Source organism: Stenella coeruleoalba (assembly GCF_951394435.1).
Source record: "Stenella coeruleoalba genome assembly, chromosome: 3".
Classification (NCBI taxonomy): domain Eukaryota; kingdom Metazoa; phylum Chordata; class Mammalia; order Artiodactyla; family Delphinidae; genus Stenella; species Stenella coeruleoalba.
The window spans coordinates 124,292,638-124,318,146 of record NC_137148.1 but is presented as its reverse complement, the minus strand read 5'-3'; the positions used below and the strand labels follow the sequence as shown (position 1 = coordinate 124,318,146).

Sequence of the window (25,509 nt, the reverse complement as noted above, 5' to 3'; positions counted from 1 at the left end):
GTCCTTGGGGCCACCATCATCTCACATATGAAATGAAGAGAGGGGACAAGAATTAGGTTTCAAATCAAAATACTTTCTTCATACACAAATTTACCTGGAACTCCATTGCAATAGGTCAGAGTAGGAAGGGGAACAGGTAGATCTGGGTCCCTCATCTCTACTCATTTTAAGCCATCCAAAAGCCCTAGGCAGCTGACCAGGCACTCTCCACTGAAAGTCTGTGATGGTGCTTGGCTTCCCCTCCTTAATTATTCTAAAGCATTCATAAGACTTCTGTGAGCTATTTCTCCTGATGACTTTCCTCGGGCGGGATCACACCTGTCCACTTATTTACAGAACCTCTTCCTGCATACAGAAAATGCCTCATCTCCTGAAACATCCATCTAGAATGACAACCTGAGCCTTCACCTCCTGTGAAGTATCTGCTGTGTCAAGGCAGAGAACTAGACCTCAGAAACTCGACTAACCTAGCCTTGGATGACTATACCCTTTTTTGTTTTCCTTCCAAATTGTCTTTCTTCACTTTGTAGCAGCCATTCTCTGGACCCATGCAAGGGGGAGGAATGAACATTGATTTAGTACTCACCATGTGCTAGGTGATTTCTGTGTGCTACATAGTTTAGTTCTGTCAATGTTCAGAGAAACATATTTTTTAAACACCTACTGTGTGCCAGGGCCTGTTGCCAGAGGTCCGTTAATAAATAAACTGATAAGATCTCTGCTCCCTCATTGGGAGCCAGAAAATAAACAAGGAGATATATATATATATATATATATATATATATATATATATATATATATATGAATTAGACAAGTTTAGATACACACAAGTGCTGTAAAGAACAAAAAAAAATTGAGATGAGGCAGGGGTGTGGACGTTATTTGGGACAGTCAGAAAAGCTTCAAGGAGGTCAGCCCCTGTGACGGGGGCAAGAATGTTGAAGAGGAGTCAGTCATGTGTTAATCTGGGGGAATATTATGTCAGGCAAAGGGAACAGCAGATGCAAAGAATATGAGGCAGAAATGAGCTTGGTATGTGTGCATGGCACTCAGTGAATGTGGGGAAAGTGGTAGGAGATGGGATCAGAGAAGCACGTAAAAACTGACAATAATGTGGTAGCTTTAATTACCATTCATCAGTTCCTTACTATGGGCCAGGCTTGGTGGGAAGCATTTTAAATGAAACCCTGCAAGGTAAGTATCATTTTCCCATCACATGGAAGTTAACCTGGAATTTCCCCAAGAACAGAGATTACTTGGAGCCAGAAATGGGGAAATGGAACCCAGGCCCTGCCAAGTCCAGCCTTTCTCCCCAGAAAGGCTGAGGGGACTTGATCCACCTGAGGCCTGTTCCTTTTAGTACCAAGAACCATCCTTGAAACAGATGAATTCTCTACTTGTCTTTTTCCTTTTGCTTCCCTTCTTTCTCCGTGGAGTGGTGGCTATCTGTAAACAAATGAAGATGCATTTATACAGTGATTCTTCATTGATTTTACATATGCTAATTCCAATAGCACCTAATTGGGAGTAAAAATCAATTCTTGACTAGTCAGAAAGTGATTTCCTATAAAACTATTCATCAGAGATTAGAGGAAATTCAATCTGGTTATATAATCAGTAGATTTTCCTCGTGCACTTTTTTATCTCCATCCTTCTACAGCTGATGCTATCTTCATCTGGACTGGGGAGTTAGGCTGTAAAACACAACTTTGAGCATGAAATTTCCTGGATCAAAACCTCCAAAGGACTCCTTATTGCCAACCAGATCTGGGCTGTCCGTAGTTTTCTAAGTCTACTATTTAGAGTTTCGCCTCTGGTTATTCCTCTTTATCCCTACAAAGCAGGCAGTCTGCTCCGTGTTCCCCTCGCTTGCTCTTTGCATTTTCACCTTCAGTTTATTGGTCCTTCTATTCTTTCCTTTGGGCGTACGTCTCCCAGCATCTCTTACGTGGTCTATCTCAAATGCCACCTTCTACTTGAAGTCTTTTCCACCCTCCAAGACAGCATAAAGTTTTTTTTTATCTATTCCAATCCCCAAAGTACTTTGTTTTCTGCTATGACATTTTCATATGCTTTTCAGCGTGGTTCATTAATGATGCCTATTGTGAACTTCCCTCCTGGATCCTGGATTTTGAGCTCCTTGAGAACAGGAGCCAATTCGTACCAATCATCTTTTTCCCCCCTTTTTCTTGTGCCCAACACAGGTTTTTATACAATGAAGCTATCCAGTAAATTCACTGAATTTACTTATTTGGAAGAACTTGGAGTTTTTGTTTACAGCATCTGCACTGCACCATCCTGCTTAGCTCTTTCAGCCTTCCAGTCTCACTGCTGCTCTGCTCTTTAATACTCCATCCACTGCAAAAGCTGCAGCCTTCTGATAAGAAGAAAATCTTTCTGTGACAATTTTGAATAAAATCAAGATATTTATCATATTTCTTGCAAGTAGCAAAGGATTGCAGTTTTAAAGTACCATTATTTCCGTGATTTATGGCAAGTTTTTTCCCCCTTTTTTGATTCATGTCTGTCTATAGAGAAAGAACTTAAGCTTAAAGTTTTATATTTATAGAATGTGGTAGTGAAGTGTGAGTTACTTGATGTTGTATAATCCTAGAGAACATTGGCTACCATTTCACCAATAATGGTATTTATTGACACAGCACAGAGCATGGAGTGAATGATGGGTGATGGTCCAGGCCATGGATGTGGAATGGACACAGTGGAGTTACTCAGGCTAGGGTATGATAGAGCATGCTCAAGCAACGTCAGGAAATGTGTCCTTTCTCCCCAGCATCCTAACTTGCTGTATGACTTTGCACATGTTCCTGTCCCTCTCTGGCTTAAGTTTTGCATCTATAAATTGAGAAGCTTTTTGTGGTTAAGAGCGTGGGCTTTGTCATTAGATAGACATGGGTTTAGATTCAGGCTTTTCCAGTTACTAATTGTGTGTGACTTTGGAAAAGTTCTTGACTATCTGAGCCTCAGTTTCTTCTTAGCATAGGGATAACGATAGCCCATCCTGTAGAGTGTTGTTGTGAAGATTCAGTGGATTAAAGCTTATAAACAGTGGAGCATAGTCCCTGTCATACACACTCACTGAAGTGTAGCTGTTACTATTATTACTCTGGATTCCATGACATTTGAAATTCCAAAGCTGCATGTAGAGACATATGGAAAGGGTGTTGAGAAACCAGAGGTGGGAAAGTGGTGAAGGTGGCAGGCAGTGGTTATTTCTATGTCAGTTGTCTGATCCAGAAAAGGGCAGGCTATGAACACTATTCAGGAGAAGCTGGAAATGCTAAAGTATTTGGTTACAGAGTCAGAGAAGATTTACATGATGAAAGTGGGCAGGAAATGGAGTTTAGTTGATTCAGTGTCTTGTTACAGAACGCCTGAAATGTCTCTTTATTTTCTCCAATTCATGAATTTTCTAAGCAATAGTGACACTTTGCCTTCTTTTTTTTTTTTTTTTTTTGCGGTACGCGGGCCTCTCACTGTTGTGGCCTCTCCCGTTGCGGAGCACAGGTTCTGGACGCGCAGGCTCAGCGGCCATGGCTCACAGGCCCAGCCGCTCTGCGGCATGTGGGATCTTCCCAGATCAGGGCACGAACCCATGTCCCCTGCATTGGCAGGCGGACTCTCAACCACTGCGCCACCAGGGAAGCCCGACACTTTCCCTTCTAAGATGGTAAAGTGACACAACTTTATTGAGCACCTAAGTTATGTCAATACTACTTTGACACTTGACATATCTTATAATGTTTAATTCTCAAAAAAGAGTATTGATTGTATTGAATCCTAGCTTCCTAAGTTGCCAGCTGTGTTTCTTTGGGCAAGTTAATTAACTTCTCTGAGCCTCAGTTTCTTCATGAGTAAAACAGAGGTGTTAATGCTACCTAACTTATGAGGTTATATAATTTAAATAAAATTTTGCATATGATAACAATTACAACACCACCAGGCAGATAATTGGTATTTTATTATTATTTTCATTGTTATTTTATATAATAACCCCATGTTATGGATAAGTAAAATGAGGCTTAAGGTGACTAAGTTTCTAACCCAGGTTACACAAGTAATTATGAGCAAAGCCAGGATATAAGCCTAGATTTGCCTATCCTGAGAGTTCATACTCTTTTTTTCTGCTTGTGTAGAAGGTATGAGACAGAACAATGTCATCAAACTTTGAAGAGACATTCCCTCCAAAATTAGAAGACATTTTATAATATGTGTGAGTATCCTGGTATCCTAAATGGAGCCTTGGATGAAAGGTCAGACATTATCTGTGCTTTTAAAAAACTTGGTTGAGATCAGATAATTCAATTTCAATTGAGTCTTTCTCAGTATTGAATGCCATTGGGGGGTTACGTCATTTTATTCCAGCCTTGGTCTCCTGAATTAGCATGATAATCATTAGGATATGGTCTTCTTGTCAACAGGGTCCAAATGGGGGCCCATATGCCACTGCTTAATGATGAAATTCTTGGCCAGAACACAGACCCTCTCTCCCACCCCACATTCTTTCTCCAAAGCCTTATAGCCATCTCTCTTTATCATCCTCAGGAACTTGCCTTGGAGGAGACTGTGAGTCATCCATTCCTAAGGCTTTGTGAAAGGGAAGGGAAGCCAGGGATTCATAATTTCAAGTGAAAAGCCCCTGGCTGACTGAGCCAAGGCACCATTTCTGGTGGACCTCTTGTACCAGCCAGCCAGAGAGTGGGCAGTTGGTCAAGGGGATGTGAGTCAGTGGAAGGAACCAGGAAAGAGTGGTTTTATCAGGGCTACCCTTATTACTGCATCTCCTTTCCTCAATGCAGAGCCTTCCGGAAACATTGAGCTTATAAAAGTAAAAGCCAAAGTCATTCCAGAATTCTGTCTCATCTAATAGCAGCCCTCTCAGTGGAGAGCAGTCTCTATTTATTTTCTAATTTTCTGGCATTTATTTGCTGTTTAAACCTTCCTTTGCAACTGATGGTTTCACTTGTGATAGCTTGTATAATGGGGAAAAAAAAGCATGGATTCTGATTCCGCCTTGAGTCCCTCACCAGCTGGGTGACTTCTGGAAAGTCACTTCCCCTCTGGGTCTCAAATTTCTCATAAAACATATGCCCTAGCCCCCCTCACAGATACCAAACTTTATTCACTTGACAAAGGTTTTTGTGCTACTGGAGGAGAGATAAATCAAATTTTTTTCTTTGGCCTTTGATGGCTTCCACGTTAGTAGCCAGGAAAAGATACAGTCACAAAAACTAGAAAGCCAGGCAAAAAGTGGTAAGTCCAGTGAGGTTAATTAAGACACAGTATTCTAAAATGTATAGGAATGGGCAACAAATGCAAAGTATTATTATTATTATTCTAGTATTCCAGGTGGGAAGTCATCTCTGATTTCTTTACCTTTTATGCTTAAATTTAGTCTCCAAATTCTCTTCCTTTGAAAAGACTTAAATCTAGTCTTTTCTCCCAGTTTCACTGCCACCCCTTAGAGCTTGTTCCCCATCACCTTACACTAGATAACTACCTTTATCTTCTAATTCTTTTCCTTTTACATCTGTATAGGTTAGTCTAGTTTTTAAATCACACATATACACAAAACAACTAACGGAAAGAAAAACTAAATAACACCCCCCTAAAATGTTCTATATGCTGAAAACTTTCCATATTCAACAGCTCTACTCGAAAACTTAAAGTGAGTCCCAGTTGCTCATCCATATATTGTCCACACCCATAACACAATGCCCAACTCAGAGTGGAATGAGTAAAAATGAGCCAAGTAGCACTTCCTTTTACAGCTGTTAGGTCCATATGTGATTTCTCCCTGCTCTGCAGCAGCAGCCCACTGTGCTTCTCTCCCACCACTTGCCATTAAAAGGCAAGGCCTAGTTCATGGACTGCCTTGTCTGTGAAGCCTAATCCAGCCCACCCTGGTCTAGGCCCACAGAACCTAATTCCCTGGGGCAACAGCCATAATCTCCAAGGACGGTTGCTCTCAGGCTCACAAACAAAAGAGAAGCATCCAAACTCGCTATCTCAGCATAAAACTATCACCAACAATAAACAGTACAAAGTAAAAAAACACCCTCTAATTGACAAAGACAAATGAGTCCATATAGACTGTATACTTGAGAGTATCTTAAGAGATAATGGAATGACACAATCTTATTAAGCATACCAGGAATGTAAGGAATAATTTTTATCAATATCATTATTACCCTAATCTGCATTCAAATAAATTTTTATTAAACACCCATTATGTGCCAGGCATTGTGCTAGGTGCTAGTAATGAAAAACAAACAAAAAAAGCCTTGTTATGACAGTCTCTGTGGGCCTGATCTTGGGGGTAAAGATAAAACTGGAAAAGACCCTGTTGCTGCGTTTTGTAGCTGCTTTTACCCTGCTGGTTACCCTGAGTGTTTGTCACTGCACCCAGATTAGACAGGTGATTAATCTGGTTGGATTTTAGACAGACTCCTGTGCCAGTGGGGAACTGGTGAGCTGCTTTAGGATCCTAAGTGGGTATCTTGAGAGTATAGCAAAGCATCATACTGACAGGGGTATCTGGAAAACCTAGCACTGATCACTACACACTGGCACGTTTTATCTTTCCCTTTTCCTCATCAGGTGCAGACTACACTGCAGCAGTTTTATTGTAGTTCTAACATTTAGGGTATAATAAAACTCTTTGAGAGTCTGATAAAATCTGTGGCCTTCCCTCTAGAAATCTGGACAGAATTTTGAATACATTTCCAAGAAGTTCACTTATTCCCTGAAGTAAAAACCGAAGGTTAAAATAAAGATCCCTGCTTTATTATGAGATTGTATTGGTGGATACAACAATATTAACTTGATGAAGTCACAGACTTGTCCCTATTCTACTGTTTCTGGCTAGTGATGTATTTATTTCAAAGTCATAAATAAGTCTCCAAGTGCCATTGCTGTCAATAGAACAATTCATTGTGGAGATTATATTTCTTTACATAATATCTTTTCTCCAAATAGTTCTATGGAAATTATCTCATAAATTGTTATAGATTCCCTATGAGCTAGATAAAAGAATATGTCATTGCCTTCATTTACAGACTCAAACACAAGGTCTAGAGAGTTTGAGCAAATGGCTGAAATCTTGGTTAATCACTGAATCTAATCAGAAATCAAAATTATTTCACTCAATAGAGATATATGACATGCCTACTATGCATCAGGCACTGTACTAGGCATTGGGTCTGCTAAATCTCAGCTGTTATCTTGTCCCCAAGTCTGTTCGAATAAGAAAAACCTATTCTCTGGAAATTGACTGGGATGACTATAGCATCCCTAACTCAGTGGTAATATCTTACATTTTAACAGCATACATGAAAGCAATAGAGTATGGGTTGATACATTTTCTGGAAGCAGACAAAACTGGATTAAAATCCTGATTTCAATTACTTAAGTACTTGAGCATTAGTTTCCTTATCTGTAAAATTGAAATTATCTCTAGAGCAAGGGTCATTAAACTATGGTAGGCCACATCCAGCTCTCAGCCTATTTCTGTGTAACCCTTGAGATAAGAATGGTTTTTACATTTGTAAAGGGGTTTAAAAAATCAACAACAATGAGAACTAAACCAGCCCCCCCGCAAAAAACAAGAAGAATATGCAACAGAAATGGCATGTGGGCCCCAAATCTAAAATTCTTACATCTAGTCTTTTATAGAAAAAGTTTGCCAGCTTCTGTTCTACAACCAGAATGCCTATGTTTGAATCCTTGTGGCCTCTTACCACCAGCTTGATCTTGAGCAGATTACCCAACTGCTGTATCCAATTTTTCTCATATGTCAGTTAGAGATGATAATAGTACCTATTTCACATGATGTAATGATTACTTATGTTAACATGCATAAAATGCTGATGCTGGAGGCTGGTATATAGTAAACACTTAAGAAATGTTAGCTTTTGTTATTAATATCATTATTACCATCATCACCAATTTTTCAAAAGATGTTTGTGGGTATTAAATGAGATTGTGTCTATTAAACACCCACTAGGGTGCATTTCTCATGATAGGCACTCAGTAAATGTCAGTTAACCTTGTTACTATTATCATCATCACCATAATCATTATAGTTTTCAAAGCTCTTTCATATACATCATCTCATTAAAAAGCTCCCAATAGCCCAGTGATTGGTGTTATGATCTCCCACTAATAAATGAGAAGCAGAAGCTCAAAGAACTGAAGGGGTAGACACTGAGGCAGGAAGAGGCAGTATATAGAATAGTGTTAGATGTTGCGTCTGGACCAGTGCTTCCTCTTTCCGCACCATGCTGCCGCTCCATCAGAACATCTGGGGATCTGTTGTTTGTTTTCTCCAAATGATATACTTTGAGTCCTGGGAGCCTGACAAGGCAGGCAAACACGCCTGTGTTCTTCCCTGGCAGGGCTCTACAGACAGGAAGCTGGGATAATTGGATTCCAGCCATTCGATCTTAGGACTGCGTTTGTAACCAGCCAACTGCTGATGACAAAGCCTAATGGAAAAAGCCCTGACCAAACAAACACAACGCCCCTGCAGGACCTCATTGTTAATGCTGCAGAGAGTGAAATTCATCAACAGCAGCCAGATCCCTTCTAATAATTCCTATCCAGGGCAGACAGAGATGGCTTCAGAATGTGCTAGACCTTAGCCTGCCACTAGGGACAAGCAGAGGTCCCTGGAGTAGGGAAGTGTGAGGTAAGGAGCCAGGACATTTTTGACAGCAGAGCTGATGTGGTCAGATCAAAGCTGTATTTTATTTGGTTTTGGCCAAAGGCTAAAGCACATTTGAACAAAGTGTGCACTAAGAGTCATGTTAAAGCAAGTTGTTAAGATCATAGTGGTACAACCTTAGAGTGGGTTGATGACTATAAAAATAGGTGATATTTCAAAGTTAGCTCGTAGAAGGAGTCCCAGTCATTTCTAATCAGCTTCAGCTTAGAACAACTTTAGGTCAGATTTTTTTTTTAGGTAGTAGATTCAAATAGATGCTGTTGTTGGGCAGTATGTAAAGTTGTGTTTCCCCATATTGTTGCTGCAAAAATAATGAAAATTACCCTTAAGAAGTTTCATCATTGCCCCTGATGTATAAAGCAGAATAAATGGAAGAACACTTTGTAGATAGGGATTTGCCATGCTAGGGGAAGCTGCCTTTGGTTATGACATTAAGCTTTGCTTAGAAACAGCTCTGAGACTTGGTCCTCAACTGTTGTCCAGGAGACATAGAGCCCTTAGTCTGAGGAAGAGGATGATATGACCTCCCTGCCCAGGGAGGACTCTGCTGTGGGTCCCTACCTTGGGTCAGATGTATGCTTCTCTTCTGCGCCTATGGCAAATGATTTTAAGGTATTAACTCAGAATTTGTGGATAAGACCCTTTCTAGTAGCAAAGACTTCCTCCAAGAGTAACAGGGGTTGACCTAATCAGGAAAGCCAGGGTTCTTAGTCAAAGCAGGTGGCAGGAGCTGTCCAGGTGTTTGAAGCACTCTGAGCCGTTAACTAGGATCCCAGCTCTCTGCCTGACCTCTTCCCTCTATCTGCCACCAAGCCTTGTTTCTCTGGCTTTGAGTTTTCCTAACACCTGCTGCGAGGCAGTTGGCTAACGACCAACCAATCCCCAGCCTGTCACATCCCCATCCAAACAACAGCCAAGTCAGCCTGCACGGTGCTGTTTCCTGGGTCTGTGACCTACCTCAGCTGTGTCCCAAGCTGCCAGGCCAAGACTCTGCCTGGACCGTGTTTGAATTTAAGAAAGATAAAACAGATCAGTTAGCGTGGTCTTCTACATTGTCTGGGCAGGGGAAAGGATGTGTGACTTCTTTCCATTCAAACTTTCACAATACCAACCTCCTGGGTTTGTGGTGAGTAAAAAATAAAATGATGATTGTCAAAGGCTTTGTAAGATCGTGGTCTGCAGTACAAATGTAAGGAACAATCTCTGTATATAAAAACATAGATTCCAACTAGACGAGGTCTTACATGATCACTCCAGCCAGTAAAAATTCAAACAGCCAGAGGTCACAGGAAAACTATTCAGCAGGGTTGACACAGACGGGACAGACAGTGAGGTCTTAAATACAAATTATAAAATTTATGAAAATCTAAACTTTTATTTTATAGTAATATTTTAAATTTCATCTTGTTTCTTCAATGTGTAACTTTAATCTCATCTCCCATGTTTAAGTGTATTGCAGTGCAAAAAAAAAGTGTTTGTAAGACTTATATCTTCTGAGATTTTCATAAGGAAAGGCTTTTATCCCCCCCAGAACTGCTCACTATTTCAGACATGTCTATAGCTTACCTACACGTTGCACTCCCAAAAGTTTGCTCATTAAACTCGTTAAGGGTTATATCCAAGAAAAACAATGTTGTTACTTGCATTTAAAAGGAAATATATAAATATGTAAGAGTAGTTAAATTTTTAATTAAGTTATTATGAAGGTCTAACACATATGTGCCAAGTATTAGTTATTTGTAATAGTTTGTATTATCCTACATGTAATCCCAGCCCCCGCACAGATTCTGGAAACCACTGAACTGTGGAAGACCCAGAGCCAAGGAGTGGTCTCAGCTCCTCTTGCACTAGAATGCATCACAGCTCCTAGTGTTTGAGTGGCCAGATACCAATTGTCTGATTTCCAGGAGAGCATATCATGCAAACAGACACCCAGATATTTAAATCTGTGATTATTTATAGCCCACTGAAAGTTTCTGAGTTTCTTTCTTAAATTTTCATGCCAGCATACGAGTTATTGAAATTGAAACTTTTCATAGAATAGACATAGTGTTTGGATGAGTGTTTAGAGAGTCTTATTCGTGAAGGATATTAAGGCATGTCATCAGGCTAGTGAAGGGCTACAGAGAACCAGTTGAAGGAAGAAAAAGTTGTGGGTCCATATCACTATGTAATCATGTAGTTAACTTAATGTTTGACTAGCACAGTACTGGCTAATATTTCATGAGCACCGTGCCAGGCATAATGAGCACATACGATCATGCCTCACCATAACTGGCTGAGGGAGGTACTGCTTTTATCTCTATGTCAGAGGAGGAAACTGAGGCATAGGGAGGTCCAAGATTGGGAGGCTTCTAAGTAATGGAGCTGAGATGAGAATTTTGGACATTTGACTCTCAACCACCATTGCTTGGCTAATGGCCAATAAAATAATAACTGTGCTAGATGAATAAGTTATGGTTCTTTCCCACAAGAGGCTTGTAATTTATCTGGAAACATGCTACTTAAATGCATATACAGTTGTATTTAACAAGCCACAGTAAGGGCTGTCACAGGCAGTTTATGTCATCAAATGAATTATAGAAACAGGAAGTGCTATGTTTGTTTAAAAGAGGGAAAGGGAATAACATTGAGATGGCCAGAGGTGGCTGTAAGGAGGAAGTGGCCAAACCCAACTACATTCTCAAAGATCCCTCAGCACAGACATATCATCGGAGGTTAGCTAAAGAAGAGGGAAGAAGGGCAAAGAGGGTATGGTCTGTGCTTTTTAATCTTTATGGTGAATTATTTTAATCAGATTGCCCTTAAGAATTCTAACTCCAGGTTCCTGGTTTTCTGTCTGGTCTCTTGCCTCATCTGAAGTAGAATTTGATGTTTTGATGAGAGAAGAAGTGGGCAGAGTAGGGAGAGCCTCTTAGAACCTGGGGCCCTGAAGGTATGGAGAGGATATTTGGATGGGGTTTCCTAATACAGTATCTCTGGGAAATATGAGGAAGCCATGCATGGCTTTTCCTTCTTGGAATGGGACCCAGAGCTCGAGAAGAGCTTCGTTGCTTGCCTGGTCCAGAATCTGGGGGTGGGGAGGATGGGGGTGGTGAATAAGTTGCTCTAGCCTTTAAGAAGGGAGGCTCTGAGGTCACGATGCTCAGTTTAAAGGTGTGTGCTTCTGAGTCAGAGGACCTTGAGGTCGAGTCACGGTTTTCCCTCTTACTAACTAGATTATTTTGGTCACACTGCATTTACTAAGCCTCAGGTTCCACATTAGGAAATGAGGGTTAATAGTACCTACCTCACAAGGTTGGTGGAATATTATATATGGGGATATTGTATATGGGAATATTATATGGGATGATTCATGCAAGGATGGGGCCTGGCTAATGATGAGGAAGAGGAAGGGGAAGGAAAGAGGGTGGCTTTCTGTACATATCTTGGCCATGATACCATGAAAGGTAATTCAGAACACTTGGCTTTTGTTCTGCCTTAGATGCTAACTATTGGGTGCCCTTGGACAAATAACTTTCCTCTCTGTGCCTGTTTTATGACTTGGTAAATTAAGGTAGTAACCTGCACTGTAAACCTCCCAAGAGTTTGTGTGACTCAAATGAGATTCTGGCTATAAAAGTTCTTTCCAGAGGTACAGTGTGGCATAACCATGTTATGCTCCCCTCCTTATCCTCCCCTAAAGGCACTTTGAGCCTAGTAGAATGCTTGCTTGGGCTAAGATCACCAATCCACTAACCTCTGTGTTTTCTTTCTTTTCTTCTTTCCCAACTTCTGCTTGGCTCTTCCTCATCTGTGGCTGTTTTCTGTTTCAACTAAAAGTGGCTGTTCCTCTGTCTCCAGCTTCCTCCTGCTTTTCTGCAATAGACCAGTTCCTGTCTAGCTCTGAACGTGCTCTGTAAGTCTGTCACTGTCTGTGTTGTGAGTCTGCCTGCATCTGTCCATTCACTTCTTCCTACAAAATGCCCTTGGTTTCTGCTTATTCTTCTGTCCTCACTGGACCAGGTTGAGTCCAGTGGACACATCATATATCCTAGAAATATCATGGTTGTTGGCAGAGGCCTGCCATGCCAAGAGAGTTCCTTCTGGACCTTGATTGCTGTTGATCTGAAGGCCAAAGATTTGCATGGTTTGAGAGCTTTGTTTTATTTTCTATTCCCTAATTTTAAATTTTGATTGGGGCTTCTTCCCTGTTCTGGGAGCATAGCCTTCCCAAGCCCTCTGGGAGATGAGCACTTGACTGAGCTGAATTCAGCCAGTGTTATCGTGGTCCTCAGAGGCTCATCTGGGTTATCCCAGACCCCAATTCATCCTGCATCTCCTTGGCTATAAGTGGTGAACTCCAACTTTCTCAAACAAATGATTGTGACTAAACTGATTTTTTTCCATTTTTTAAGAAATCTTTTCCTTTGAAACACTTTTATATCTATAGAAAAATAATACAGAGATAGTACATAGCGTGCCTATGTACCTTTCACACAGCTTCCCCCAATGCTAACGTTTTACATAGCTATGGAACATTTATCAAAAGCTAGAAAATTAACATTTATCCAATACTATTAAGTGAACTACAGACTTTATTTGGATTCCCCTAGTATCAAATCAGATTTTGAGTAACTTTGTTCAAAGTCATTATTTTGAATTTCCATTATTAAGTTATTTTACACTACAGTAATGGCCTTGAGGGATGTTTGAAATATTTTCCTCTGCCCTATATAGCCCTGGTTGGTTTTGCTATGTTGATTTTGTTGACCTTCTTATGTTTCTTTTTTCTTTGCACATGTCAGCTATCATTTTTCCTGCAATCAGTTTATCTACCACTAGCATTACGTATTTCCCTTCCCATCCTAGTTTCCAGTCTCTCCTCTGCTGTGTGTGGAAGAACCAAGCTTTCTAGAGTTGTATGCAAACTAAGTTTAAATATTCTCCGAGTGAAAAACGAGGAAGACCACAAGGAAAGTCCACACCTTTGGGACAACTACTCTGATTACTCAGAGACCTTTAAAAAGAACAAACAAGCAAACAAACAAAAAACACCTCAGTGCAGGTTTCTGGATAGTTAAGGTCACTGGATACCTGACCTTTAGATAAATGCAGTGTTGCTAGTAAAAGATTCACAGAAACACGTACATGCACGTGCCCCTCTGCTAGTTCATTTTCTCTTGATGCCTTAGGTTTTCCTGAGTTAATGACTAACGGCAAAAAAGTCCTATCTCCACAATCTGTACTGTTGTTTCCTGCTCTCTCCATCCATATTCTTTCTTTGACTCCTTGAGATCTCCTGTATTAGTCTGCTCAGTCTGCTATAACAAAATACCATAGACCAAGTAGATTAAACATCAGAGATTTATTTCTCACAGTTTGGGAGGCTGGGGAATCCAAGATCAAGGTGGAGGCAGATTTGGTTCCCAGTGAGAATCCTCTTCCTGTCTGGCAGACAGATGCCTTGTCACTATCCTCACATGGCAGACAGAGAGAGAGACAGAGACAGAGAGAGCATGGCAGTGAGGGTGGAGAAAGAGGACTCAGTTCTTTTTTCCTCTTCTTATAAGGGCACTAATCCTATCATGGATGCCCCACCCTTATGACCTCATCTAAACCTAATTACCTCCCAAAGGCCCCATCTCCAAATACCATCATATTTGGGTTTAGGACTTTAACATATGAATTTGGGGAGAGATTAAAAAAATTCAGTTTATAACACCTTCCCATCCTATACCAGTTGAAAAATATTCCTTTTGTATCCACAGACTCCTAGCTTCTTTGCCAGGGGTTTTCCATGGCAATGACCCAACCCATGATGTAAGTTTTGTGCTAGGATAGCTTTCTCAGTCTCCCTCTCATGGAAAGATTGAGAACCAGAAATACCCACAACAACAAAGACCCAACACAGCCAAAAATAAATAAATAAATTTATTTATTTATTTTTAAATTTATTTAGTTATTTATGGCTGTGTTGGATCTTCGTTTCTGTGAGAGGGCTTTCTCTAGTTGCGGCAAGTGGAGGCCACTCTTCATCGCGGTGCGCGGGCCTCTCACTATCGTGGCCTCTCTTCTTGTGGAACACAGGCTCCAGACGCGCAGGCTCAGTAATTGTGGCTCACGGGCCTAGTTGCTCCGCGGCATGTGGGATCTTCCCAGACCAGGGCTCGAACCTGTGTCCCCTGCATTGGCAGGCAGATTCTCAACCACTGCACCACCAGGGAAGCCCAATAAATTTATTTTTATAAATAAATAAATAAAAGTACAGGGCTGAAAGATTGTTTCTTCTTATCATATAATAAGATATGGGCTCTGCCTTCCAGGAGTGTCAGGAGGCCAGACATATGTCCAATCAGACACCTCACATTAGCAGATAATTTGTGTTCCTGTCAACACTAAATGCTCATGGATGGTGTAGAAGTCTTCTGGAATGGGTCTTAAAGGGTGGGTAGGATTTGGATGTAGCAGAATTTGGGAAGTCATAGTAGATGTGGAAGACAGGGATCATGGGCGTTATGTCATTTAGAATACTTTGGCCTATAAGCACTAGAATGCCTAAGTAAAATTAACTTTAAAAAATAAGATTATCCATTTACAAGATAGAAAGCTTGGTTTGGTAGAGTTTGGTAGTTTTAGTATTGGTTAATTCAGTAATTCAATAACACTGTGAAGAACCCAGATGCTTTTCCTCTGCTCTTTTCAGCCTATTAGTTTTCGTTCTGGATGATACTCTCATGGTCACAAACTAGTTGCAACAGCTCCAAACATTGTATCCTTCTCACATAACCACAACCAAATGCTAGAAGATAAGGCAGACTCTTATCATACTTGTCTTTTATTCAGGAGGAAAACATTTTCCATCAGATTCCCCTAGCAGACCTTCAAGTCATTGATCAGAAGATCAGAGGCCAAACCCTTAGCTGTCAAGCAGTGTTTTTGCCTGTACTAGGAGACAGGCTGTATTAGAAAGACAGAAGAGTGTGTGAGCACATACTTTTTTTTTTTTTTTTGCGGTACGCAGGCCTGTCACTGTTGTGGCCTCTCCCGTTGCGGAGCACAGGCTCCGGACGCACAGGCTCAGCGGCCATGGCTCACGGGCCCAGCCACTCCACGGCATGTGGGATCTTCCCGGACCGGGGCATGAACTCATGTCCCCTGCATCAGCAGGCGGACTCTCAACCACTGCGCCACCAGGGAAGCCCTGGGCACATACTTTAAAGTAAATAACTCACAGTGCCTACCACAGGCTCTAAGCCCATTCATGCTTCCTGAAGAAAAACAAAGGGAGATTTATTGGAAAGATACAGAGGTATCTCATGGATCCCCAGAGCAGGAAATTTACTGGCTTTCATGGTGACAAATAAGGAATATGGGTGCTTTTAGGGATTAGTGTTCCTCTTTCCACCTCTCTGAGATCATAATCTCTTGTCTAGTTTTCACTGTACATCAACTTCATTCTTTTCTCTTTCTGGATCAACTTTCTCTGATTCTATGAACACATGGGTCAAACCTGGCTCCCCCAGGCAGCCCTTCCCATTCTCAGTTCAAGCACTAAGACCCTGATAATATCTCCAAGTCCCCAGTCACATATTTCCTGGAGGTAGAAGCAGAGTAACTTTGGACTCTGCTATGGCCAGTAGGTAGAGCCTCCTGCAGGGGTGGGGACTTGTCCTTAGATTATGGAAGACAAGGGCTGGGGAGCACTGCCACAGCTGTGTCCTATGGTGAAGAAGCACATGTAAGAGATTGTGAGCCCGTGATGGCATGGGGTGGGGAGGCCAAGAGAGGAACACAGTTAAAGGAAGCATTCCCTGTTTTGGAATCACTATAAATGTCTGTGTAAATACAAACAGCTGAATCATAGGTGTGGATTTTGATCCTGGCTCCACTGATAATCAAAGAGAGGACCTGAGGCCAAAATCCCTTAACTGTTAACAAGAATATCTGTTTTCTAATGACAGAGATAAGCTAGTCCAGAGCAGAACAACCAGGGAGCCGAGGGAGAATAGGAACCCTGGTCTATGAGGAATCCTGAAGGACTGGAGGTGTTTCTCCTGGAGAAGAAAAGTCTCAGGGGGCTTGAGGGCTCCATAATGAATGACATGAGCATCCACTTAGGTCTTCAGGCTAAACTCAGACTGGACACCCTTCACGGTCAGTGGAATCAGTGAGCATGTCCTGCCCATCACTGTCTGGAAGGTCCTTCTCTTTCCTCCTGCCCACTGCTCCTACTTGTGCTTTAGACCTGTCTTTTCTCTTCTGGAGGAACGAGGCTCCACACTGGTCTCAGTGTCCCAATCGTCCCAGTTATTCCCCACAGTGCAGCCAGTGTTCATTTCACTCTCCATTACCTAAGACTCAGCCCAACCTTCTGAGCCTAGCTTTTAAGACCCTCAGTCATGGGGCCTCTACCTCCTTTAAGCCTCATCTCCCAGCACCCCCATCCTCACCATGTAGGATACACTCTTAGAACATTCACCATTCCTCAAACGTCACTCCAAGCTCTTTCCTGCCTCTGCACCTTGCCTAGCCCATGCTGTACCTTGAAAGCCCTCATTGCCCCCATGTCCAATGCATCAGTGGGTCCTGTCAGCTCTGTTTTCAAGATATATCCTGAATCTGACTGTTTCTCAACACCTCCACTGCTACCATCCCACATCTCTGAGTCACTAACATCTCTAGACACCTTGAAAATCACCTGTGATGTATATGTGTAACTGATTCACTTTACTGTACACCTGAAATTAACACAACATTGTAAATTAACAATAAAAATTTTTAAAAATAAAAATAGAGCCAGTCCACACTGCCAAAAAAAAAATTACTCTAAGCATAATAACAATGTTAAATTAAAATGAGCATATTCCATCTAAAAAAAAGAAAAGGAAATCACCTGTGTCAGCCAAAATAATGTCCAAAGAGATCCACATCCTAATCCCCCAAATCTATGAATGTATTACCTTAGGTGGCAAAAGGTACTTTGTAGATGTGATTAAGCTACAAGTATTGAGATGGGGAGATTATCCTGGGTTATCTGGGTGGGCCCACTGTAATCGCAAGCATCCTTGTAATAAAGAAGCAGGAGGGTCAGAGTCAGAGAAGGAGATGTGATGGTGGAAGCAGAGGTTAGAGCACTGAGACCACAAACAAAGGTATGTGGGCAGCCTCTAGAAGCTGGAAAAGGCAAGGAATGGCATTCTCCCCTAGAACTTCCAGAAAGAATGCAGCTCTGCCCAACGCCTTGATTTTAGCCCATTGAGACCCATTTTGACCTTCCGACCTCCAGAACTGTAAGATAATAAGTTTGCACTCTTTTAAGCTAATAAGTTTGTGGTAATTTGTTATAGAAGCAATAGGAAGCTAAGATGGCTCCTGATTTTCCTCTGGGCTCCCACTCCAACCTCACCTCTGCCCATTCTACACACCACAGCTAGAATGTTCTTCCAAAACATGAAGTCCTCATGAATCCATTCTCATTACCTTAGCCAGCTTCCTGCTGCTCTTATGATGAGCATAACAGCCCTTAGCAGGGTGAGTCTCTGAGTCTTCACTCTCCTCTTAAAGTGATGCTCGCCGTGTTCTACTCTCGCAAGGCACACCTACCCTCAGGACCGTGGTCTTTTACTCTTGCTGGCCCTTTTGCCAACATCTTCCTCCTCTTTACCCGTTTAACCCCTACCCATCTTTCAGTTCTCATCTCCCTCACTTCCTCAGTCACGCTACCCTGACACACTAACCTCGGCCACATCCCCTATGACATGTTCTCACAGCACCGCCAAATACCTCTCATCCCTAACACTTCTCAGGCCTGCGATTTTCCATCTCACTGTGGGTCTCCCGTACTACACTGTGAGCTCCTCGAAGACAGGGACTGTAGATTTTCCTCACCGCTCTGTTACTTCCAGGGCGTGACACAGTGGTAGGCACTCAAAATATATTTTTAAACAAATAAGTGGCTGAATGAATAAATGCCTAAGATTTGAAAGTCTCACTTCTCCCTGAACATCAAAAAACACCCAAGATGAGATCTTTGTTTCCAGGTAATGGGGCTCCGGCTTTCGTGAAACTGTCTTAGGGTTGAATCTCTTTAAACTCATGCACCTTGCGTTTTAATAATTAAAACATCTTGCAGTCGCCTCCATATGAGCAATGCCATGCGGGGTAGGGCCGGGATGATGTGTAATAAAGTCTAATCATTTCCTTATAATACTAGGCTGCGCAGGCAGAGGGGGCTATTATTATGCGACTAATTACATCCAGGCTGCTCTAAGTGTGATGCTAATTGCTCAGTGAATGAATTGTAGCCTCAGGTAATTACCAAACCTAATGTGGCTTCAGTCATGCTTGAGTAAATTAATGTAAAGAGGGAAAGCAACCCAGCTTGAAGGGAGCTGCCTCCTGCCTTGCTGTTGCTTGGGAAACAGCAGTTGGGTTTTTTCATCTGGACTTGGAACTGCCCAGGTACACCCACATATCTGGGGTCTGCTTTCCCCAGCACAGCTGCAAGATTGCAAGTAAGATATTACACCAAACAGAGCTGAGAGACTTTTGCCACTCAGAACAGATGACTGTCTCTCTTTGGGGCTGTTTCTTTGTCTGTAAAGCCATCTTCAAGGTTTCTTTCAGCCCTGTGATCAATGACTAAGTGAACAAACACTTGATCAATGATTAAAGAATGGATTTCTGCACTGAATCAGCTATCAAGCATTGTGTTCAAGTCTTACCTCTGTCATCAAATAGGAACAGTTCTCATAAACATTTATGGAGTGCTTACTAGCTGGCTGTCACTGTTCTAATAAGCATTTTATGTGCGTTATTTCACTGAATGCCCACAACAACCCAGAACATTTTGAATAATTCACAGAGCTAGTCGGTGCCAGAGGTAGGATTTAACCCGGGCATTCTGACTCAAGAGCCTATACTCTTAACCATTCCATACATAACTCCTTCTCTGACCCTGGGAAATTCACATTTTTTGCACCTTGGTTTCCTTACCAGTGAAGATTTCTGCACCCACTACATGTCCAGACCTTTGCTAAGCTCTTTATAGTTGTTCATTTTATCGTCCCAACAAAGCTGTGAGGTAGGTAGAACTAATCTACTTGATTAGGTCACACAACTAGTAAATGGTAGAGTCAGGATTTGAATGCTGTTCTGCAGTATCATGTACTTTCATGTACCCTTATTAGAGAAACACTGCACCATCATTCGTTGTCACCACAACATCATGTGGACCTGAGTGCAATTCAAGCTCTGAATTCCCAAGGCAGTATGAGTTCATAAGGTGGCTTCTAGATCATCCCAAATCTGCTCAGATTGTTTATTTACTATCAAAGTGAAAATACCAAATTAAAAATATATCTCATAAGATTTGGGAAAACCTCTGCAGGCCAGACTCCATGTGAGACACACTGCCCTCTGCTAGAGTCCTGCCAAGGAAATCTCAGACTAGCTCCTCCTTTCTGGGTGCATCACCCACCACGGTGAGAGGACCAACCAAAGGTTGTAACAGAACACATGCCTGTCTGCTCAGCCTCACATGGAACGAGAGCTGCTGCCTTTCCACTGAACTCTGGAGAAGGGGAGTCTCCACTTGTTATTCTGAACAATTCACTTACTAGCACATGAGAAATAGATACTCAGGAAAGACGTGTTCAAGGCTTCTGTAGACGTGTGCCTGATTCCATGCAGTATATCTTCTTATATGATCAGAAATGCCAAAAGGTACCTCAACCAGGACACCCTCTTCATGTGGACTTGATTGATTGCCAGTGAACGTGGCTTATTGGCCATGAACAGGGCAAAGGTTCAGGAGTGTGTTTTGAGGTTAAGAGTGTGGGCATCGTGGACACTGTGACCTTACATAAATTGCTGCTTGATTTCTCTGAGCCTCAGTTTTCTCATCTGTAAGGTAGGTCCCAGTATAGTTGCTACCACTTAGGGTTGTGAAAAGTAAATGATACAAATGAAGTCATGTATGTAATTACCAAAAATCATGCCTGGCGTATATCCTAATTCCTTCATAAAATGAGCTGTGTATGATTTTCAGATACTGCAGTACAGCCCCATTTCACAGGGGTGTTTGGTTCTGAGCCCTTGTTTGAAGACCTGTATTTAAGTCATTAAGCAATGCCATTCAGGGGCAAGAGCAACAGGCAAGCATCTGACTGTGGTCCTGGCCAGGCTTTGCCACTCACTTACCATGATGCTCAGTACTCACTTAACTGAGCTGAGTCTCAGTTTTCTCCTCTGTATAATATTGGTCTTATTGCCTACCTTGCCTGGCCTGAAGAGCTACTTATAAATAAAGTCATGGGTGGGAAAATCAGTTAGTGCTGTTTTGGTACACATGCTTGCCAAAAGAGCTCTTGTGATTCTGATAAGGGAGAAAGACAAGATATGGGAACCTTCTACATCTTGAGTTCTTTTAGGTTTTACCTATAAAGGAAAAAAAGGAGGAAAATATTTTTAAACAGTAAACTGCTGTGCATATATAATTCTTGTCATTATTATATACTCATAACTAAATGAGGTATTGAGGAAAAGAAGTAAACAGAATAATTTCAGTTTCAATATTTTGAGATTCTCCTTTGTGCCAGACCCTGTGCTAGCGTTTTTCATACATGATGCAATTTGGTCCACACACCAGTACTGTGAGGTCGGTATCATCACTCTCAGTTACACTGGAGGAAAATGAGGCATAGAGAGATTGAATAACTTGCTAAATATCACAGAGATGGTTAAGTGGTAGAGCCTGGTTTGGGAATGAGGTCTGTCTGACTCAAGTCTTAGTTTTCATCACTATGCTGCATAACACAGCCTCCAGTTGGTGAGCCAAGGCAAGGGAGACACTGACACATGTGACAGCGTCTGAGAACAGTTGTAAAGGCTAAACCTTCTGGTATGAAGTATAACAGCAAACTACTCTGTCACCTGGATTATTGCTGTAACCTCCTAACTGGTCTCCCTGTGCTCACCCCACCTCCATTCCATCTACTCTCAGTAGAGCAACCAGAGAGAGCCTGCTAAGAAGTCATTTCAGATCATGTCAGGGCGCTGCTCAAACCTTTCACATGTGGGAAAAGTCAAAGCCTTATCGGGACCTGCCAGCCGTGGCTCCTCCACGCCAACCCTCTGGCCCCGGCTACCTTACTGACCTCAGCTCTCAACTCCTTCCATTCCGCCCCTCACTCCTTCTGCCTTGGCGCCCAGCATCCTTGCTTTTCTTCAGACGTTCCAGACAGGATCTAGCCTGAAGCCCTTTGCAGTTGCTGTTCCCTCCACCTAGAATGTTCTTCTCCCAGATATGCACGTGCCTCCATTCTTCATTATATCTCACAGGATCCAGACAGAAGACAGAAACCACACCAGCTATTTAAACAATATTTTAATAGTGTATATGGAGGTAGCAACTGGAGGAAGCAACTGCTCCCTCTAGGGCTGAGGGAACAAAGGGAATAACCAAAAAAATGTAGAGACTTAGAGGGATCCCACAGAGCAGAAACTTGACCTCTGAGGAGGAGGCACTATCTCTGAGGGGCTGCCGTGAAGCTGGTTATGCAAGAGTTGGAAAGACTGTAAACAAGACTTTCCGCTGCTACTGCAAGGCAACTGCCAGGCATCGCCACTGCTGGGCGGACGAAGCATGGCTGGGGTGATGCTCATGAGAAGCAGGAATAGGTAGCAGGCTCACAGGAGCAGCAAGGTCCTTCTCCTCCTTCCAGGCTTCCAGGCTCTGCCAGTTGGAGGAGCCTGATAGGAGCTAGCCGACAAGCCAACATTTGGTTTGTAGAAGCACAAAGCCAAGCTTAGAAGGGTGGTGCTGAGGCTGAGAGATTATGACTCAATAGCTGGAATGCTGACCTCCCTAAAGCCTCTACTCACATATCTCACTGGGACCTGCCCTGGCTGCCCTCATGAAGACTGTGTGATCCAACCCTTTCTATAACCCTTCCCACTTCATTCTTCTCCTCAGCACTCACCTAGCAGGTGCTTGTGGTTCTTCAGGTCATATTCCGTCTGCTTACCTCTATCTTAGCAGCACCGGAGTGACAGTTCTGTGAGAGCAGACTCATGCCCTTCACTTTGTGTTCCTCAGCTAACACCTGCTTCTATCCAGCTAGGAGGACTTTTTATTCTAGATCGGGGCACTATGGACATCTGTGGCCAGATAATACTTTGTTGTGGGAGTCTGTGCTGTGTATTGAACAATGTTTAGCAGCATCCTCAGTCTCTACCCACTAGATATCTGCCAGTAGCATTGCCCCTGCCGTGACAACCAAAAGTGCCTCCAGATTGTTCCGATTAAGACTCACTGTTTTAAATTTATAGCTACTTGTGTGAGAACCAGTTAAGCATGTGGGTGTTGGTATCAGATAGACCAGGTTTGATTGGCTGTATCTTCACATATTACCTGTACTCCTTTGGGCAAGTCACTGAAGCTATGTGTCATTTTGCTTAAATGAAAAATAAACATAATAACCATCTCATGGGGCTGTCGTGCAGATTACATAAGGTAATGCATGGAGAGAGTTTAGTACCTGGTACCTTGTATATACCAACCAGCCAACATGAGTGAGCAATAAATTATTATAATTCAAAGGAAAGCATCAATATAATTCTTGAGAAACCACCCCCAAGTTGGTTGTCAACATACGATGCCAAGTAAGTGGTATGTGTTCTTTTATTTGTTTTACTGAATGGGCTTTACACTGGCCTTGGGAATGAGAGGTAATAGCGCTCCTAAACTGTATAATGTCATAAGAATAACTGCCAGGTGCTGGAAACCGGGTTACTGATGACAGGACCCACTTGCAGTTGAGGTTGATTTAAATGCAGTTAACATATTGAGTGTAACCGTGTGATACTGCAGAAAAATAATAAACACTTGTCAAGTAGTAAATGTCACTCTGATGCTTAGAGTCAACTTGCTGTTGGATTCATCTAATCGGTTTACTATCCCAGATGTCACCAAAAGGAATCCAGCTAACAAATAGAGCTACATTGTCTTTCAGGCTCTGAGTGGTTTATTAACCTCAGTCAGAACTTGGCTATTGCTGAACCCAGAGCCATCCCTTGGGAACTTAGCATATTTAGATACTGCTTGAAGTGGTACATAGGGTCCATTTTGATGAGTAACACGAGAGCCCCAGGCTTTGTTATGGGGAAATAAATCTGGGTACCAATCCCAGCTCTGCCTCTCACCCTCCATGTACCCCTTTCCTCCAGGACTTCAGTTCCTCACCTTTAAAATAAACAGTTCAGATGCTGTTATTTGGGCTTCCCTCTTGATGAAGTACCAGCCCCTGCCTGGCCCCACCTCGCCATGCTCTCGGAAGTGTACAGCAGAAAGGAAGTCAAGAGTGGTGGGAGTGCTGTCTTCGGTGCATCTGAAGGATGCCTGTCAAATTCTCAAGCTTTCTTTCCATCCTTCCTAGGTACAGAGTTCTGCACAGTGGACATCATCAGGAATTTGAGAAACTGCCCATACACCATGACCCAGAATCCCTGGAATCATGCTTCTGATTGAGGACGTGGCTCACAACTAAGCCATTCATTCCCATTCATGTCTGCATGAACAGGATACCCTGGCATCTCTCCTGACCCTCATCACCACCAGTGAGGCATGGGGCAGTGGGACCAAGGGCCCAGGAAAGGTACATGGATGACAGGGTTGGACAGGATCCAAGGCCAGAGCATGGAGGATCTCAGAGTTGAGAAGGGACTTCAGGCACCATCAGATGCAGGCTTGCGGCCAACACAGAAGCAGAATCCTCCATAGCATCCCTGGAAGTTGGTCAGTCTTTGCTTGTACACCTCCAGGGATAGGAGCTCACTACCTCCTAAGGCAGTTCCTTCTATTGTGGAGAAGCTTTAGTTATAAGGAAGGTCTTTCCTTTGTTGGAACACAAATTTGTCTCTGCTCTAGTTGCATCTGGGAACAAGCAGTTGGCCCCTTCTTCCACTGAGAGCCCTTAAATATTGGAAGACAATGATCTGCCGCCTACCCACCCTTTTAAGTCTTTTCTTTGAACTCAACAGCTCCTATTTCCTCTCCGTTCTGGCCATCGTCCTCTGGACTTTCATTGGTGGGTGAATTAATCAAGGCTTTTATAATGAAATTAGGTTGATAGTAGTGCCAAGTGTCTGTCCAGAAGAACTGAATTATGACAAGTGAAGCATCAGTGTTTTTTGGTTCATAGACCTGAATATTTTTCTTTTTTTCTTGGGGATAGACTTTGGAAACTCTGCTTAGGTTTTGGTTTGGATCCATTACCAGAAGGCATCTTTACAGCTGGTCTGGTGTGTGTGTGTGTGTGTGTGTGTGTGTGTGTCTGTGTGTGTGTGTGTGTGTGTGTCTGTGTGTGTGTGTGTGTGTGTGTGTCTGTGTGTTTAAAGATGACATTTTCTCATTGGCATACTGGCTGTGAGGTCATTTGAAGTAAATCTTGATTCACTCCCCTTCCATGACAATGGGGAAAGGACCTACATCTTTACCGAGAATGTCGATTGAGAATTGTCCTACAATTCAGATTTTGGGAGGGAAACTCAGTTGCTCCTATAAGACACCTTTTAGGGCCTTACTTTCTTGGGAAACTTCACTGGCCTCCTGCCTGTGAAGTTCCTGGGCTACCATTTTTCTACACCTTTTCCAGTATCTCATTTCCTCCAATCTCCTAAGGAGATGCTTCCCTAATGTCAAAGCTACCAACAAATGACTTTATGTTGGGGTGAATTATCCCCTCAGGTTGAGACTCTGAGGTTTTTCAGTTGCCTTTCTTTTG

The 25,509-nt window shown here is 42.4% G+C and overlaps 1 protein-coding gene across 3 annotated transcripts in view; it reads left to right on the top strand.

Moving 5' to 3' along the window:
• Positions 1–24,991, top strand: part of HTR4 (5-hydroxytryptamine receptor 4) — a 369,414-nt gene extending 344,423 nt beyond the window's left edge. For 2 of the 3 annotated variants that reach the window (XM_079916532.1, XM_079916530.1), the window contains one exon: positions 24,163–24,991. In XM_079916532.1, the coding sequence (XP_079772658.1) occupies positions 24,163–24,250 (88 nt within the window). In that variant the 3' untranslated portion in view covers positions 24,251–24,991. The remainder of the gene's footprint in view (positions 1–24,162) is intronic. The other variant, XM_079916531.1, reaches the window with a different exon arrangement.
• Positions 24,992–25,509: the final 518 nt, after the last annotated feature.